The sequence below is a fragment of the Brachyhypopomus gauderio genome, unplaced genomic scaffold (assembly GCF_052324685.1).
Source record: "Brachyhypopomus gauderio isolate BG-103 unplaced genomic scaffold, BGAUD_0.2 sc140, whole genome shotgun sequence".
Taxonomy (NCBI): Eukaryota; Metazoa; Chordata; class Actinopteri; order Gymnotiformes; family Hypopomidae; genus Brachyhypopomus; species Brachyhypopomus gauderio.
The window spans coordinates 185,001-202,500 of record NW_027506961.1 but is presented as its reverse complement, the minus strand read 5'-3'; the positions used below and the strand labels follow the sequence as shown (position 1 = coordinate 202,500).

At 43.5% G+C, this 17,500-nt stretch overlaps 2 protein-coding genes and 1 non-coding gene across 21 annotated transcripts in view; 2 read left to right on the top strand and 1 right to left on the bottom strand.

Moving 5' to 3' along the window:
• The window catches only part of fnbp1b (formin binding protein 1b), a 71,106-nt gene extending 65,861 nt beyond the window's left edge, over positions 1-5,245 (top strand). For 18 of the 19 annotated variants that reach the window (XM_076994413.1, XM_076994408.1, XM_076994412.1 and 15 more), the window contains 3 exons: positions 523-681; positions 1,660-1,712; positions 2,329-5,245. In XM_076994413.1, coding sequence (XP_076850528.1) covers positions 523-681; positions 1,660-1,679 — 179 coding nt within the window. In that variant the 3' untranslated portion in view covers positions 1,680-1,712; positions 2,329-5,245. The remainder of the gene's footprint in view (positions 1-522; positions 682-1,659; positions 1,713-2,328) is intronic. The other variant, XM_076994411.1, reaches the window with a different exon arrangement.
• Positions 5,246-6,476: 1,231 nt separating this feature from the next.
• Positions 6,477-6,604, top strand: LOC143500326 (U6atac minor spliceosomal RNA). Its single transcript, XR_013126751.1, has one exon. It is a non-coding gene; the product is annotated as a U6atac minor spliceosomal RNA (small nuclear RNA).
• Positions 6,605-10,732: 4,128 nt separating this feature from the next.
• The window catches only part of LOC143500300 (uncharacterized), a 14,773-nt gene continuing 8,005 nt past the window's right edge, over positions 10,733-17,500 (bottom strand). Inside the window, exons 9-17 of the mRNA XM_076994377.1 lie at positions 16,769-16,903; positions 16,480-16,599; positions 16,258-16,350; positions 14,908-15,018; positions 14,685-14,822; positions 12,650-12,760; positions 12,407-12,545; positions 12,176-12,222; positions 10,733-11,023 (exon numbers count right to left, since the gene is read on the bottom strand). Of these exons, the coding sequence (XP_076850492.1) occupies positions 10,928-11,023; positions 12,176-12,222; positions 12,407-12,545; positions 12,650-12,760; positions 14,685-14,822; positions 14,908-15,018; positions 16,258-16,350; positions 16,480-16,599; positions 16,769-16,903 (990 nt within the window). The 3' untranslated portion in view covers positions 10,733-10,927. The remainder of the gene's footprint in view (positions 11,024-12,175; positions 12,223-12,406; positions 12,546-12,649; positions 12,761-14,684; positions 14,823-14,907; positions 15,019-16,257; positions 16,351-16,479; positions 16,600-16,768; positions 16,904-17,500) is intronic.

The following is a 17,500-nucleotide window of genomic DNA, read 5'->3' as shown; positions in this document are numbered from 1 at the left end:
ACACACACACACATACACACACACACTACCCATTTGTAGGTACCACACACACACACACACACACACACACACACACACTCTACCCATTTGAAGGTACCACACACACACTCTCTCTACCCATTTGAAGGTACCACACACACACACACACTCTACCCATTTGAAGGTACCACACACACACACACACACACACACTCTACCCATTTGTAGGTACCACACACACACACACACTCTACCCATTTGAAGGTACCCCACACACACACACACACACACACACACACTCTCTCTCTCTCTCTCTCTACCCATTTGAAGGTACAACACACACACACACACCACTGGAAAATGTAGGTTAGAGGACTCCACAGGGGTACTTTTAAAGATATTAATACTAGTCACATTAATGTGGTCACACACCCCGGAAGTCACAATTAGTCGAAATGAAATTTCCTGTGTTTTTCCCTCTCATTTTTATACCCACCCCACTTTTCTCTCTCTCTCTCTCTCTCTCTCTCTCTCTCTTTGTAGGTAATAATGAGGGTACTCTAACCCTGGCTGAAGGTGAGGTGCTCTTCGTCATCGAGGAGGACAAAGGAGACGGCTGGACGCGCGTGCGCAGGAACGAGGAAGAGGAGGGCTACATCCCGACATCCTACGTCGAGGTCTTCCTTGACACCGACACCAAAGGTGCTTGCTCTCGCAGCTATGACATCATAGGGCCTCGACCTCATATCCTGTCGTTTGGCCATAGGCTCTGACCTCGTATACTTGGATATGACTTAACATCCTTCCGTTCGGGGTCTAGTTTCCTTGTAAACCGCTGTTTTGCTTTTGGCGTGTCAGGCAGTGGCTGTTGCCACTCACAGGGATGTTTTCTCTGCAGCCAGAGGTTTCCTTTCCGTTTATAATGACCTTCGGATTTTGTGGGTGGCAGCCAGACCGGGTGGCTCTGCTTCTCTTTAGGTTCACATGAATGTGACTGACACACAAAAACAGAACAGAGAGCCACACAAGAACAGAGAGTTGTGGCAGAAGCCACACCAGTAAATATCACCGACACATCAGCCTGGAGAGAGATGAAACTGGATGGACTGCGCGCCTTACAACAGTGACATCTAGTGGTCAAACAGACACACTGCCATGTAAAACAGACACCTAGTCTTGAGGGCCTTCTGAGCTGTAAGGATCATTAGTGTTCTGATTTACGGACAGTTACCATTCCGGACATATTTTCACATTAATTTGCTTCGGCACAGAACACTTACAAACCACGATCACCAGTTGGCTAAGCATCCTCAGAGCTGCAGAAGAGTTCAGGTGGGCTGGCTTAATGATGTAGACATTTACTCACTGGTTCTTTGATTGGTCCTATGCGGTCTGGCTCCACTCTGATTGGTTCTTATCTCTCATCACTACCATTCACCACAATAATTGGAACCAATCTAAGCAGTCTGGAAGGAGAGAACCTTATGGGTAGGCCTGTATGCAGACGTGGGTGCAGGCTGTGTTGATTCTTTCTTCTTCCATTAGAGTGAAAAAGAATAGCTTGACCGGCAACTGAGAGAGTGTTTCTGTGATTCAGGAAGAATCCTGACGAACCCTAAATGGCACACAGGATGAATGAGTCGTAAATCTACATCTGTTATATCGTGTGTTTCATTACAGGTCTCTGTATGTGGCGTTAGGGGTTGTGAGTGACATACGACCCCTTTGTGAGGGTGAGAGTGTGTGTGTGTGTGTGTGTGTGTGTGTGTGTGTGCACTCACTGGCTGTGCTAGACTTAGGTGAACTTAAATTTCTGTCGTGTGATCCAGACATGATGTGCATGAGTCTCAATAACTCTGCATGGGAACAGCTGAACAGCGTGTTTGACAGATGAAGTGTGTGTGTGTGTGTGTGTGTGTGTGTGTGTTTGAAACACCACTGTAAAAGTCTATGGGCCTGATGCACATATAAATGACTAGAGTGTCCATAGCACCACCTTGTGGAGAGCATCCTGCTCGCTAACTTTGCATGAAATACTAAATTAACATGAACAACAATCTAAGCGTCTGAACCATTCGAGGATTAGAAGATCTACTACAGTTAAAGTCAGCGTGTGGATGTAGTATGTGGCTTAAAATGGCACATTTATATAAAGCATTCCGTAAAATATCCAACAGAATGTGGAACACACCTTTAAATGACACTGAAACCCAAGACACCTAAGATTGTGGAGCGATGTTTATATTGCAGTATAATATTTCAAAATCTTTCATCTGAAACTGGTAACTAAATGATTAGTTTTAACCTTCAACCTCTTTTTTTTTCCCTTTGTTTTGTGTATGACTGCAGATTCATAAAAGTATGAGGGTGACCTGCCAGCAACTGTGCATGGGCGAAAGAATACGCTTTAAAGAGAGAGAGAGAGAGAGAGAGAGAGAGAGAGACAGAGAGAGACAGAGAGAGACGTGACGATGGTGCCGATGGGATTGGACAAGCAGAGAGGAAGAGTCGGAGCCACCTGAAGTCTGCTGCAGAGAGCACCTGAACCATGCAGCCAATCAGAGAAAAGTGAAGAATCGTCCAATCCAAATGTATTACATATTTTCTGTAATTTTACAATAAGGTCCATTTTTTCTACGTTATGTAATTGTGCTTCTTTGCTATGCACTCATAGTGAGCTCACTAACAGAGGTAACTGCGTTTGTCCCTCTGTGTGCGTTGTTAGCTTACTCACCTTCAGCACCTCCTCCCTACGTCCAAATGGCCAATCAAAAGCCGTGGGTGTGGTTTGAAAAAGGAACTGGGTGGTCACATTTAGTAGCTGGACCCACCCCCAGCCCCACCCCCTGGACTTCAATCACCCCTCGGGCTCACTATTTCTCTAGCTCTCTGTATGACCTTCTTTTCGCCTGGTTGCCCAGTGCATTGTGGGAACACTGCCAGTAGAACATTGTCGTAATGTTCTGGAACTGGAACTCTCAGGTGCTTTTTTTGAATCATAAATGGTCATCACACACACACACACACACACACACACACACACACACACACACACTGACATGACAGCTGTCATTAACTTTGTTTTCTCAAATGGTGCATGCAGTTTCAATGGTGTCAGGAAGTGTGTGTGCCCTTATTTTGTACAAGAGGAGAATCTCATCTCATCGGCCTTCCCGATTTAACGTACATCACTCGTTCCCTCATCTCCTTCCTCAGACCACACCTACGACCTTAAGCCACACCCCTCATAGGTAACAGCTGCTGGCTACTGGCTTCTGTGAGTGCCTGTCAGAGCTTGAGGCTGGGCTTCCTCTGCCAACAGCCGAAACGTTTCCCCGACCCTTCCTGTCTTCACGACGACACAAACGGGCGTCATTCAGATAGTTGCCTGCTCGGGTTAGGGTTAGGGTCTGACACGGGAGCACATGAAACACCTGCTCTGAAAATACTTGTTCAATGTGCAATTCGTCCACGTCCTCATATTCAGTATCCTGCCGTGTCTCAAATTTTTAGTCTTTCATAGCCTTTTGTACCGGGCTTACTTCTCACAAACGTCTCGCAGACTTCTCACAAATGCGCAGTATGGCCGTAAAGTGCGGCAGTAGCGAGCGTCTGTTGGTTTGTGGCCTGAAGTAATCCAGGTCCTTTTATTTCCTCACTGTCGCCACCTCGTGGCCATTTGCAGCACGCGCACCCCCCACCCCCCACGACTGCGCTTTCCCGCTTCATATCTGCCTGCTTTGTCTGCACACGTCTAGAAACGGTTTCACTATGTTCCACTGTTTAAACCCTCTACGCGAGGGGTGAATGCGCTGTTCAGAGGAGAAGTACATGAATCTGAAAACCCCGTCATCACGTGTGTGTTTTTGTGCACTGCTAAAGACGACTGGTCTTGTCCGATTTAATTTACGAGCCCATCAGAAAATGGCTGCCCGGCTGTCGGCTACTTCGGTTATATACTTTGGCATATAAATCAGCCTCACAGTAGTACTGTTGATCCACGTTGTTCACTTGCGTCCTTTTTTTAAACTTCCGAGTCCAAACGAAAACGAGAAAGTGGGCGGCGGAGTGCGCGCCCTCCGTAAGCGCGCGCCCTCTAAAGCGTGCGCGTGCGACACGCGTGGCTCGTGCCCGACGTTCCTGAGGATGTGACTCAAGACGTGCGGCACTGACCTGCGAGGTACTGACTGGAGGCGTTGCCGTGGTTGCGTTGCCGTGGTTGCGTTGCCATGAAACAAAAACAAATCCACGCACACTGTGGCTTTTTTCTGCACTCTGCAGTATGTGTGACTGTAGATCAGTTCTGATGACCTTCTTAGTCTTCTGGAGTTTAGTTTTTCAATCTTTTTTTCTGCTTTGCTTTGTATGTTTGCTAAAAATGTGAGGTTTAATACGAGAATCTCCACTGACTACTCATTCTGCTTTCTAAGGCACATAGTTGATTTTAAACTTTTGATTTTTAACTCTTTTTTCTTTTACGTTCATTCTAGATCGTAGAGGTTTTACTTTTTTTTCTTTTATTGCTTTTTTTCTTCTACTGAATGATTCAAATGCACCTGAAATGTACTAGCCCTTTAAAAAACCTTTACCCTTATCACAGCTCGGTCTAAAGGTATTTGAATGTTTCTGTTATTCGTTGTGTTACTTTAAATAGTGATTTTGATCTCACTGTGCCCCGAACGACGCAACCTGCATCTTCTCTTAACTTACTGCTAGTGAATTCATGGATGAAATGAGTTGTAAATATGAAAGCGTGAGGCAGAGCCAGAGATCACGGGCACGTTGGCGCCCCCCAAGGGCCGGAGCACGAATAGACGACGCACGCGTTCAGCGTGGATGCCAAACGACGACCACGCGCCTTCAAATCTACGGGCTTCGCTGCCGGCTGCTGCAAGTGTTCCGTTCTCTGTGCTCTAACAATTACCTACAGGGGCCTGTAGGGGTCGCTACACCACCACTCCCAATCATATACATATATAAATATATATATATAAATCTATAAATTAGAAGAAAATTACAAATCAATTGATAGAAAATCTATTTTTAAGGGTTTTACTAAAAATAATTTTATTTGCTATGCTAAGCGTCAACGTTTTTGTTGTTTGTTGTTTTTCTGTCTTTGTCTCCTTTGGTGAACTATGCCAAATGGTGTTTTGCACTTTTTTTTGTTAGTTTGTGTTCTCTTTGTAACGCTTGTTTCGTTGCACTGAATTTTGCGTATTGTTGTGTTAACTGTGCCGATTAAACACAGGAAAGAACCACTGTATCTTGACTCTTGATATTTTATGCGCTTTTCCGAGTTACTGTCACAGCTGTGGGAACATAGTTTTTAGTAGTGGTGGACCTCTACGTCTTAAATCATTACTAACGGCTTTTTGAGTAATGCCACTTTTTCACAACCGAAGCCTTATTTTCTAAACGTATAGTCCTAACGAATGAATGAAACTTCGATTAAATGAAAATCAGTTAACATAAAAAACTATTTTACGACACATCCTGTATCTCCTATGTACGAACATGCTGTGTAAGGAAGATAAATCCTACGTTGAAATCTTACATTGCGATAGAAACTCTGGCTACTCCACACCTATGATTCTGTCACATCTGTTTAATATCATTATTTCAGTCTAAAACAAATAGGCGTAAAAAGACAGACATATATTATTTTGTGAGATGCATGCTGTCCACGGGGGAAAAGGGTAACTTTAACATTTCGTCTCTGACCATTGGCTTCCCTGAAGTAGCTACACGCTGAGAAGCAGTTGATCCCCAATTATTATTATTATTATTATTATTATTATATAGAGGTGCGTGCACACGATCGACTGATTGTAGCGCACAAGAAGGCAGGACCTATAAACATTCATCAATGCCGACATTAGAATAGGCAAATGTAAATACAAAAAGATCATAACTGACTTCAACCATGTAAGTAGTGGTGAACGATACATTAGGTGATGAACATTATTTCGATCTACGTAGCTATAGCTATGATCGCGTCGTAGCTGAACAGGTATTAGACGTTATATGTAGACTAGCCTATTTTTTTTAAGCTAGCTGGCGTCACACCTTTTTGGAACCAACACGCATACCAACAGCATACCAACATAACTTTTTAAAAATACCTAAATTACTATCCCGAGAGCTCGGCAAAGCTCAGAGTCTTTGCGGAAATTACTCCTTCACACATGAAATTAGCTCGTTAGTTTCCTGTTTACTTCCTAGAAACGTCAGAGAGCGTAATATACCGAGTTGAAGCTGATTGGTTTACTAGCCTCACTATGCAAAATAGTAATGCATTGTGGCACCGAAATCTTATTTTGCACAGGAAAAAATAGAATAATGTTTGCACAGTTAACGTTGAACTAAAATATATGTTATATAGAGCTATTATGTTTCCTAAAGATATTTAGGTTAATATACTTTTTGGTGTACCGTCATTGAGACATACATGAATATCCAGCTCTATATATAGTGTACAAATGGCGTGGGTAATCGTGTTGTATGAAAGGAGAGAAGGTTAGCACTCCCCTTGACAAGGATGGAAGAGGTCCTAGTGGCCTGCAACACGCATACGGTTAAGGCATTGCCACCTACTTCGTGGCATCTCTAACCAAGTTTTTTTCTAGTACAAATGATAGAAAATTATAATCTCGACATTGGGCCCCTGCGACCACGGGATTCTTTATTTGATTCGTTTTTAGCGTGCTCAATGATTTCAGGCCCGTGTTGGCTGGTAGAAATCTTGTTTTTGACTCCCCATTTTCACGTAAACTTCACATTACATCTCTCACTTTGATCTTCGTAACACTGCTTGCCTTTGCCCGTTTCTCAACATGAAATTAAAACTCCTAAAACTTCAGTCGATGCCTCCATTAGCTTGCTCAAAGCTCCTAAAAGTATGTATTGATACTAGGGTTTTCCTTCTTTTTAATATTCGTTCCCGGCAAAAAAAATCATTTAATCTCCCGGTTTTCACTAGGTTAATTCAAACGACTTTTTAGACTGTTTCTGCACACTTTAAATCTGTCTTTTTTTCTCGCTGTGTCCATTTTACACCCCCCGGTAACATTTTACGTTCGCCGCCCCCCGTCAACAATTTAGGTTCGCGTATGACACACAATGGCCCGTATTTATCAAACTTCTTAGAATTAGTACTCCTAAGAATGCTACTAAGAATTGGCTTATGTCTAAAATAATTCTTAGTTAAAAGCTGAGACTAAAAGTTAGTTATCAAGCCTCTCAGTCTCACTTTAAGCGAAGTGTAGGAGTAATTCTTAAGTGTCAGTCTCAGAGCTGATTTACGACACCTGGCTGTGCCGCAAAGCTGATCCTGGGTGACGTCGTTTCAAAACCCCCTGCAGGAACCAATCACTGGATCAGATTTCATGTTCAATAACATTTCCTGTGAAATGTCAAGATAAAATTCAGAAAATGTTGAAATACCTTCACATTTAACTTAATAATGTTGCAGTCATAATTTTGTGAAATAACACAGCGTATTTACGTAGTTAATAAATAATCCTAATAAAAAAATATTTCATATCTACCTTTAAGTCCTATGTGACACGCACTAGTATGTATAATTTTTCCTTCTTTCTTTTGTTATTCATATATTGTCTCTGATTTATTTTGGATACTGCATACATTCTAACTGAATCACATTCAGGCGGAAGACTACCGGGCACTTCAAAATTATTGCATCCGTCAGTAATAAAGACGCTGCTCGTGCTCCCGACCCTGCTGGCTTGAGCGCAGATTCTCCATCTGCCCCTTCCTCTTTGACAGCGCTTCCAAACACCTCAAGTCATGAATGGCAGGAGGAAGAGTGGGCGTCTGAAGGAGGTCTGGCAGAGGACTCGCTCCCAAATGACACAATAACTGACAAGGCAGACGTCAAAGCTTAAAATTAAAGTATTAAAATTGCAGCATGAATATTACACTCTTGCACGAAAAAAATGAAAGGAAGAACAAAAAAGAATTAAACCCATGCTTATGTTAATGCCTAATTATTGTGCATATTTATGTGCATATTTATACATAAAATTGAAATGTACCTAAAATGAAGGTTTGCACACGTCTCTCAGTGCCATCTCAGCCCCCTGGTGGCAACTCTTAACGACTTATGAGTCCTCTGGAGCAGTCTTAACTTTTCGGGAGAGTAAGAGTGATTCTTATAATTGAGAGTTTTGATAACTGGCACTTACACTTAACTCTGTGAGTAGGAGCAAATCTAAGAATTTTTCCGCACTTAAGTCCAAAATTCCACTCTAAGAAGTTTGATAAATACGAGCCCTAGTCATTAGCACATATTACTCCTAGCCTTTAAGTACACCGTTTACTGTTTTCTCCATGTATTAATTTTAAATTACTCTATTTCATTCATAGCCCTTCATCTTCTTGATCCTGGTTGATTTTCTGAACTTCACCTTTACATCCCATCTTGCACCCTCAGGTCCTCCGGCAGTAGAATACTTGTGCTGTACACCAGTCAGTGACCTACACCAGACTGTCCTGGTTGGGTGTTGGAAAGCACGATATTAATCAAGCACGTTATTAATAAAGCACGATCTCATCTGACAAACTGTCTATAACCGTCTGATTGGGGATCTATTTAACTTATTTCACTGATCCTATAAAACTTTTTAAGGAAATGTTTTTCCTCAGCTTGCATTAAAACACCAAAAAGGAAGCATCTTTCAAGTTTTTTTATGTGATACGAAATGTCAGGGAGGAGCCATTTCAGATCATATTTCAGAGAAATTTCAGATCATAAAGCCATTGTAAGGGAATTTGTGATTTACTGTTTGTGACCCTCAGTCAGAACACTCTGACTTTTCAGTTCACTCCTCAATTAGAACTTCTCTTCTCTGTATTTAACTACATGTATTATTATTAAACTCGGGAAGACACCCGTGCGTTTTGAATCTGTTCTCTTGGCCAGCACCGGATATCTGAGAGCTGCACAAATTTAAAATCCTGTCTATGAACCCTGAAGGCTATGATGTACCTCGAGACGACTTCAGAAAACTTAACAGCCATGACTATAACTTTTTTTTTTTACCAGATAAGTAAGTGTTTTAATAGGGATGCACCGATCCGATATTAATATCTGTATTGGTCCCGATATTGGAAAAAATTCTAGATCGGGTATCGGTGACAATGTGACCGATCCATAAAGACAGATCTATTTAGACTAATTCTATGCTTGTTATGGTCTTCGGAGCTAGTTCAACCTTAAATATCCACTCCGACCCGGATAGAAGTGAAATTGGACAGTTAACAGGCGAGTGAAACGGAAGCACACAGAGGAGAGGTGAATCACTGACTTGTACTCGCGTTGGTGGTATTCCACTTAAGCTAGGGTTTATACTTCACGCGCCGCACGAAATTGACGTAATCGCGGTGGCTCCGTCAGTGCGTGAGAGCCTCGCACGCTGTTGCTTCACGAGGTTGTGCACCTCTCGAAACTTGTAAAGGCTGAATTATACTTTTGCGAGTGACCGTATCATGCAAACCTGCGCGAGCGGTGTAGGCGTTTATACTTGGCACGTCATATTCGTTGCAGTGTTCTCCGTAACGATATGTGGTAGTATAAAGAAACACCCCTCAAAAACAGGGGAATGAACATTTACCTGACCAATTTTAACTTTTAGTCAGTTTACTTGCTGGTTGACCAAAATAAACCTGGGCTCCAGCACTACTTGACAGTTCATACATGAACTGGTGAGTTGTCCGAAGCTCATTAAATGCGTTACTTACAGAAATAAAATAAAGATAAAATAAAGAGCGGGGGCCAGTGGACTGAGTCGGTGTACGGTAGAAAGCAAAAACAACAACAATATTCTATATGCGCTACAGCTTGGTCCCTTAAAGAGACAGTACACATATTTCTGGCCTACATGTGTGGCAGAGTGGGATCTTTTGGGCAATCCCACTAATTGCCCCTAATTGTAAATTGCGGTGGAGCCAGGTGAGTCGCGGGGCAGGTTTATTCTGGCATTTTAATTAACGGGGGTGTGGTTACTGGGGCAGACTCCTTTCTGTCGCCCTGTTTTCCGAGCACCTCTAACGGTGGCAAGTGTGATCATTGTTGGGCCTGGCTTCCTTTGGTGGACCAGCTTAATACCGTTGAGTTCGGTGGGCGCGTTGTTGGAAATACTGTGCCGATATCTACCAATGGTGGGCTGTTGCTATTTGGACTTAGCCAACAGCCTTGTTAGTCATCACGCTGTATGCTGAAGAATTTGCAGTGGCTGTTGGAGCGATGAGCTTGAGTGAGTTGTTTTTATTTCTTTTTCTGGGTTGCAGTGATTTGCGGTGTGACTTCTTTCATGGTTTCTTTAAATGGTTTTGGTGCCAAACTGCGCTGCAAAGCGTTTGTTTTATGTGTTGTGTTTGAGGAGGGTGTTGAGTTGTGTTGGTGTGTTGGTGAGGAAGTTTTCTTTTGTTTGTTCATTTATTGGTCCTCCCACATTGTTTTGGTTTTTGACTCAGTGCTGAGATGTTTTAATACACACGTACCACTCATGCAAACTCCCAATACCTTCATGTGAGAGGCACACGGGACACGTGTGTGTATACAGCAGAGTATAAAACTGCATTAAGAGCATGTGGGCATTCAAAACCATTAAAAGAAAAAGGCATTAAATACAAAACTAAAGGACATTAAATATTTACAGGAGAAAATCCTTTTTATTAACCGCAGCAATTACTAGTTAAAAAGTTTTCTTTTATATCCCTTGAGCAAAATCTATATTTTATGATCAGTGTGCAAATTCACTTTCTGTTCTGTGTCTGTAGAACTGCATCAGAGTACCTTTAACAGGCAAGAAGACAAGCAAGAATATTTGTGAAAGTCATTTATGTTCATGTTATGTCAGTGTGCTGATCCTCAGTGGAGTCCATCCTGGGGGAGGGGCCTGCTGACCGACCACTCACTGGGCATTCAGGGTGATGTCCTAGTAGAGGAATGGAACAGCGGTGCGGTGTGATGGTCCGGCTCTCTGGGTGCAGACGAACTCATACGGACATGCACGATCCACTGAAGTTAGAACCAAAGATGTGAAGAAGAAGGTTAGGCACTGTTTCTTTGCTAAGTGAGCTGTACGGAAGCCAGGGTTGTGTGTGTGTGTGTGTGTGTGTGTGTGTGTGTGTGTGTGTGTGTGTGTGTGTGTGTGTGAGGAATCTGAGGAATTCACATGCTGTGAATGTCATGCAAAAACAAAAAAACACCCCCTCATGCACAGACATACACACACACACACACACACACACACACACACACACACACACACACACACACACACACACACACACACTACTCGAAGGCCTTCTAGCCCAAAAATGCTGCCATAATTAGACTATAACAGAAAAGTTACACACGGGATGTCACTAATAATGCCATCATACTCCACGTCTGTTCCATATACACTACATGTATTTAACACATACCCTACCCACTACATCTCAACTAGAGTTGCTGTATATAGATGTATAACTATACACTTCGTACTATAGAGGGTGGAAGTGAACCATTCGGAACACGGCCGGTAAAATGGCTGGGATGAGGAGGGATGTGGACGGCAGAGCTGACAGCCACGAGGCAGAAGGGAAGGCCCAGCTATCATCCCAGCTACAGTGAGACCCTCTGCAGCTGAAGTAGGAGAGCTGCTCTTGGGTGAGCATCTGAGGCACTTGGTCACCAGGTAGGGGTGAGGGGTCATGTAGGGGTGAGAGGCTTCTATAGGGGTGAGGTGTCTCTGTAGGGGTGAGGGGTTGTGTAGGGGTGAGAGGCTTCTCTGGGGTGAAGAGTCTCTGTAGAGGTGAGAGGCTTCTATAGGGGTAAAGTGTCTCTGTAGGGGTGAGGGGCCATGTAGGGGTGAGAGGCTTCTATAGGGGTAAAGTGTCTCTGTAGGGGTGAGGGGCCGTGTAGGGGTGAAGAGTATCTGTAGGGGTGAGGAGTCTCTGTAGGGGTGAAGAGTATTTGTAGGGGTGAGGAGTCTCTGTAGGGGTGAGGTGTCTCTGTAGGGGTGAGGTGTCTCTGTAGGGGTGAGGTGTCTCTGTAGGGGTGAGGTGTCTCTGTAGGGGTGAGGAGTCTCTGTAGGGGTGAGGGGCCGTGTAGGGGTGAGGAGTCTCTGTAGGGGTGAATGGTCATGTAGGTGTGAGGAGCCACAGTGGCAGAGCACAAACTCACCTCCAGGTTTCCTCTGGCTTTCTTCAGCACCCCGTGAGTCATGGACACTAAGAGGAGAGAGGGGTTAGTAAGGCTGTGCACAACACCAGACTGGAGGCAAACACTAAACTCCTTCAGTGTGGGTGGGTGCTGTCTGCAGGTCAATGAGGACCTTCATGGCCTCTCTAGGTGATTTCAGGTGTGTGTGTGTGAGTGTGTGTGTGTGTGTGTGTGTGTGTGTGTGTTCCATACGCTGGTCGATGATGATGCGTTCCTTGCCTTCTTGAAGCTGGTTGGTGGATCGCAGTCGTTTGACTGCTCCTGTGAGCATCCGCTCCTGCTGAGACAGCCGGCTCTGTAACCGAGACACCTCACTCCTCAACACCTCCTCCTGTACCAGGGGCACATGGGAGGGGGGGGGGGGGGGGCAATTAGTCTTATATAAACAGAAGCTACCTAATTCTGCAGAACTTTGTATTGTCCACTGTGTTTTACCTGCTGTATGTGTGTGAGGTCTCCTGACGGCAGAGTTACTCTCCAGAACAGCTTCAGGAGTCGCTCCGCCTCCTCCAGAACCACAAGCATAGAGCCTGATACAGCCTGACACTCCACAAGATAACACACCACACACACATGCACACGCGCACACGCACACACACAAATACAAAGATAAAAAAATGAAAAATAAGATGTTAAGAAGCTTAAGTACACGTGAATATTGGAGTAACGAGCAGCAGGTGTAAGGAATCTGTCGGGTGGTCACGTGCTGTTCCTGACAATTGCCAAGACTCTTTCCAACAGGCAATTACGTCAGGTTAAAAGAGCAGCTGCAAAAATGCCTCGTCATAGTAGCAGACAAGTTTTTGAAGCTGCTGGTGCCTTCAACATCCCCTGAACAACAAGATGCAGGGTCCTTCAGAGGTTTGCAGCTGTGCGCAACCCATCCTGTCGACCTCCTCTATCCACTACACACGAGCAGAAATGGCTCCAGTGGGCCAAACAATACCTGAAGACTGACTTCAGAAATTGTTTTGTTCACCAATGAGTGCCGTGCAACGCTTGATGGTCCAGATGGATGGAGTGGAGGATGGCTGGTTGATGGACACCCCACAGCGTGCATTCCACAGCAAGATCACACATTTGCATCTTTGGCTGCTATGGACATAAAAGGGGACAAACTTATGGTGTGGCCCCCATGCTCCCCTGACCTCAACCCCATTGAGAACCTCTGGAGCATCATCAAAATGAGTGTCTATGATGGCGGGAGGCGGTTCACATCTAAGCAACAGCTCTGGGAGGGTATTCTGTCCTCATGCAAAACAACAGAAGCAGATACCATCCAAAACCAGAGAGTTCAGAAGCTCCTTTCCAACAAGGGGTCCTATGTGCAAATGTAACATCACCTACAATAAAGTTTTGACTTGATAACTGTTTGATTTCAGTTTGTAATAACCTGCTAATGCTTATATTTTCACAAATGACCATTTTTTTGTTCTTTATAAAAATGCAAAGGTTGAAAACTGTTGTGCATAATAATAATTTGGAACATGCATTTTGAACACATTTTTAGGGTTTTATTAATTAAGACTGGCCAAAATCGCTCTCAGCACAAAAGTTAAAATTAGCTTGCCGATGCTGTACTCCCCACTCTTCCCTTCCTCATCCATTTCTGTCTCCTCCCCCTTCAGCTTGTCCTGGCTGTGGGCGTCTCTCCCTTCCGCAGCCTCACTCTGAACATCGTCAACTTTCTCCTGAAAATAGACAACAGTTCACGTTTCAAATTCCTGTTAAATTCCTTTGGCATTCCAGTGCCCCAGACTGCTACCTTATCAAATGTCAGAGGTCATGGGGTGTGACTGTGACCATCCCAGGACTGAATCCTGACCCAGTACTGATTTCCCAGTTAACATTAGAGAGCGGTAGCCTCTTATCTTTACGGCATGGACCGCTAGTGTCTGGGGAGTATCGTTGGCTAGCAGTCGGGCCAGTCCCTGTGGTTGCTACAGTAATGGGATGGGTGGTGGGTGTCCATGTTTTATGTGTGTTTAAGTGTGCTGTACTGGTGCAGAGTTTTCAATAAACTTGTAATTCAGTATGTCTGTGTGTTAAAAAAATGTTTTAAGTCGATTCAGCACTGTTTTACTGTTTTACGATACGAAGCCTCAGATATCTGAATCAGTATCGGAAGTGAAAATTGTGAATCGGTGCATCCCTACACACACATATATGGTTAACCAGGCAACAGCCCCGACACAAACCAGTCCCTCCAATACTGCCAATATGCACGCATACATACACACATACACATACCCGCATACATATACACACCCAAGCACACACCCACACAGACACACACACTTACTTAAAAGAAGTAGTACTGGTGTAGTGTGACTGACTTTCAAAAATCTTCTTGCTCCCTCTTTCTGCCCCACACACCCACACAAACACACCCACACACCCACACACACACACACCCACACACACACACACACATCCACACACACAAACACCCACACACACACACGCTTACATTGATGGTCTCCTCATTGTGTGAAAGCAGGTTGTTCAGGCGCTCCACCTCTCTCTCCTTCTCCCACACGCTCAGCTGAAGCATGTGGACCTCATTCTCCTTCTCCTCCACAGCCACAAACTTCTCATCCAGCGCAATCTACACACACACACACACTGAGGTTAGTGAGGCTGCTTCAACAGGATGGCAGCAGTGACTGATGGAGTGGCAGGAGGTACTGCACCTCCAGAGCCTTCTCCTTCTCCCTCAGCTTCTCTCTCAGCTTGGTCAGCATGAGGTCACTTCCTCCTGGTGCCCGATCCTGCTCCAGGTCCCACACCATGTTCATGTAGTCCTGAGAGAGAAAGAGAGAAGAGTGTGTGTGTGTGTGTGTGTGTGTGTGTGTAAAAGAAAGAGAGATTTAACTATTGATGTTAATTACAGCTCACTGATAATCTCCTAATTAAATATTCATCAGCTGTTAGGATTTTGTGTTATTTAGATGGCCATATATGTGTGTGTTTGTCTTTATTACATGGTGGGGGCTGCAACACATTAGCACACTCACTCAGTGGGAACCAAAAATTTCAGCCAAAATCACTCAAGCTGACTCAGGAGAGAAGTGGTGCAGTTTTGCATAAATTGCAAAAATATGAGGTGTGAACACATTATGTAATAACTTTAAAAAACTTTGAGAAAAAGAAGACAGTGTGTAAACCATGTGGGACGATGATGTCGGTAAAAATACGACAAATGAAACGACATCTGCGGGCTATGGCATTGTTGTTTTTACGGCACCCAGTTTTATATAGAATGTAATATGGATTGTTCATAACAAACTCCATGTTTTCAGGTAGAGCGGGCCTACTGGTCATCAATGTTTTGTTATTGTTATGCTCAATAACTATAAGTTCAGGTCAATAAAGTTGTTTGGAAATTTGTTTTTGTATATATTGCACATACAAACAATAATATTCTATAACTCGTTAATAAATGTTTCATTTTGTGCAAGTGTAAATAATGACTATTACACAATTAATATTTTATATATTTTAGGCAACTAAATTAAAATATATTAATATTTTAGTCAACTAAATTCTTTTAATAATTAGTCGACTAAATTCTAATGATAATTAGTCCACTAAAACTAGACTAAGACTAAAAACAAATCCAATGACTAAATTATGACTAAAACTAAATGTCATTTTAGTCAAAAGACTAAGATTAAAACTAAAAAAAAAATTGCTGTCAAAATTAACACTGGTTCTAAGGCCTCTCCAAAGTGCCACGCTGTTACGTAGGGCTACGCCCCCCCTCTCTAGCTGTCACTTCGGGTTCCTGCTCGTGTCTTTGTCGTTCCCTGCGTGTCTGTCTCCATGGTTTCCCCTCGTCTGCCACGCCCGTGTCGTCATTGTCTTCACCTGTGTCTGGTTTAGTTCCGTGTATTTATAGTCCCTATGTTTCCCTTGTCCCTCATCGCGTATTTTGTGAAGTTTATGTATCAACGTGTGTGTCTCACCAACTGATCACAAAACACACACACACACACACACACACACACACACACACACACACACACGTTTGGTCTACTTGCCTGGTGCTTTTGAAGCTGGGCTTTGTGAAGTGCTTCTCTGGTCTTGGCAAGAATCTTCTCTTTCTTCTCCAAATTATCATACAACTCCTCAACCTGAGAGAGAGAGAGAGAGAAAGAGAGAGAGAGAGAGAGGGAGAGGGAGTGTTAACATAAAGGGTGGCCTATATGACACTGCTGGAGTACACATGTAAACCCCTGTAATGGTATGTGTGTGTTTATTACCTCTTTCTCCTTCTCCTTGAGCAGGAGACTCAGACCCTGGATGGTCTTGTCTCTCTTCAGAGAGTTCCTCCTCTCCACACTCAACTCACCATCCCTCTGCTCCAGCTCAGCCGAGAGAGCCTGGCAGTGACCCCACACACACACACACACACACACACACACACACACACACACACACAAGGATAAGAGTGTTGAGGTAGGACAAAGTGTTGCCCAGGGAATCAAACTTACAATCTTACGGTCCAGAGCCTGCTTTTCTAACCTTTAGTAAGTCTGTGTGTGCGTGTACCTTGTTCTCATGGTCCATCACCTCCAGTCTGTGTTTAAGTGTTTGGCTGCTGTTCTTGGTGGAGTGAAGATCTTCGCTCAGCTGCTTGGTAGTCTGCTGCAGCCTGTTCAACTCCTCCTGCTTCAGTGAGCATGCCTGAACACACACACACACACACACACACACACACACACACACACACACACACACAGACATTAAGATCTGTAGCTGTGTCCCCATCCTGAAACGCAAGCAGTTAGTTGACTAAAATATTAATATATTTTAATTTAGTTGACTAAAATATATAAAATATGAATGATGTAATAGTCATTATATACACTTGCACAAAATGAAACATTTATTAACGAGTTATAGAATATTATTGTTTGTATGTGCAATATATACAAAAACAAATTTCCAAACAACTTTATTGACCTGAACTTATAGTTATTGAGCATAACAATAACAAAACATTGATGACCAGTAGGCCGCTCTACCTGAAAACATATGGAGTTTGTTATGAACAATGCATATTACATTCTATATAAAACTGGGTGCTGTAAAAACAACAATGCCATAGCCCGCAGATGTCGTTTCATTTGTCGTATTTTTCCCGACATCATCGTCCCACATGGTTTACACACTGTCTTCTTTTTCTCAAAGTCAAAGGAGAAATGCGTCCATATATTGCCTCTTATCTTTCTCCCTGCTGACATTGTCAAGTTAACTTCGAGTTGAATTTCATGAGTGACC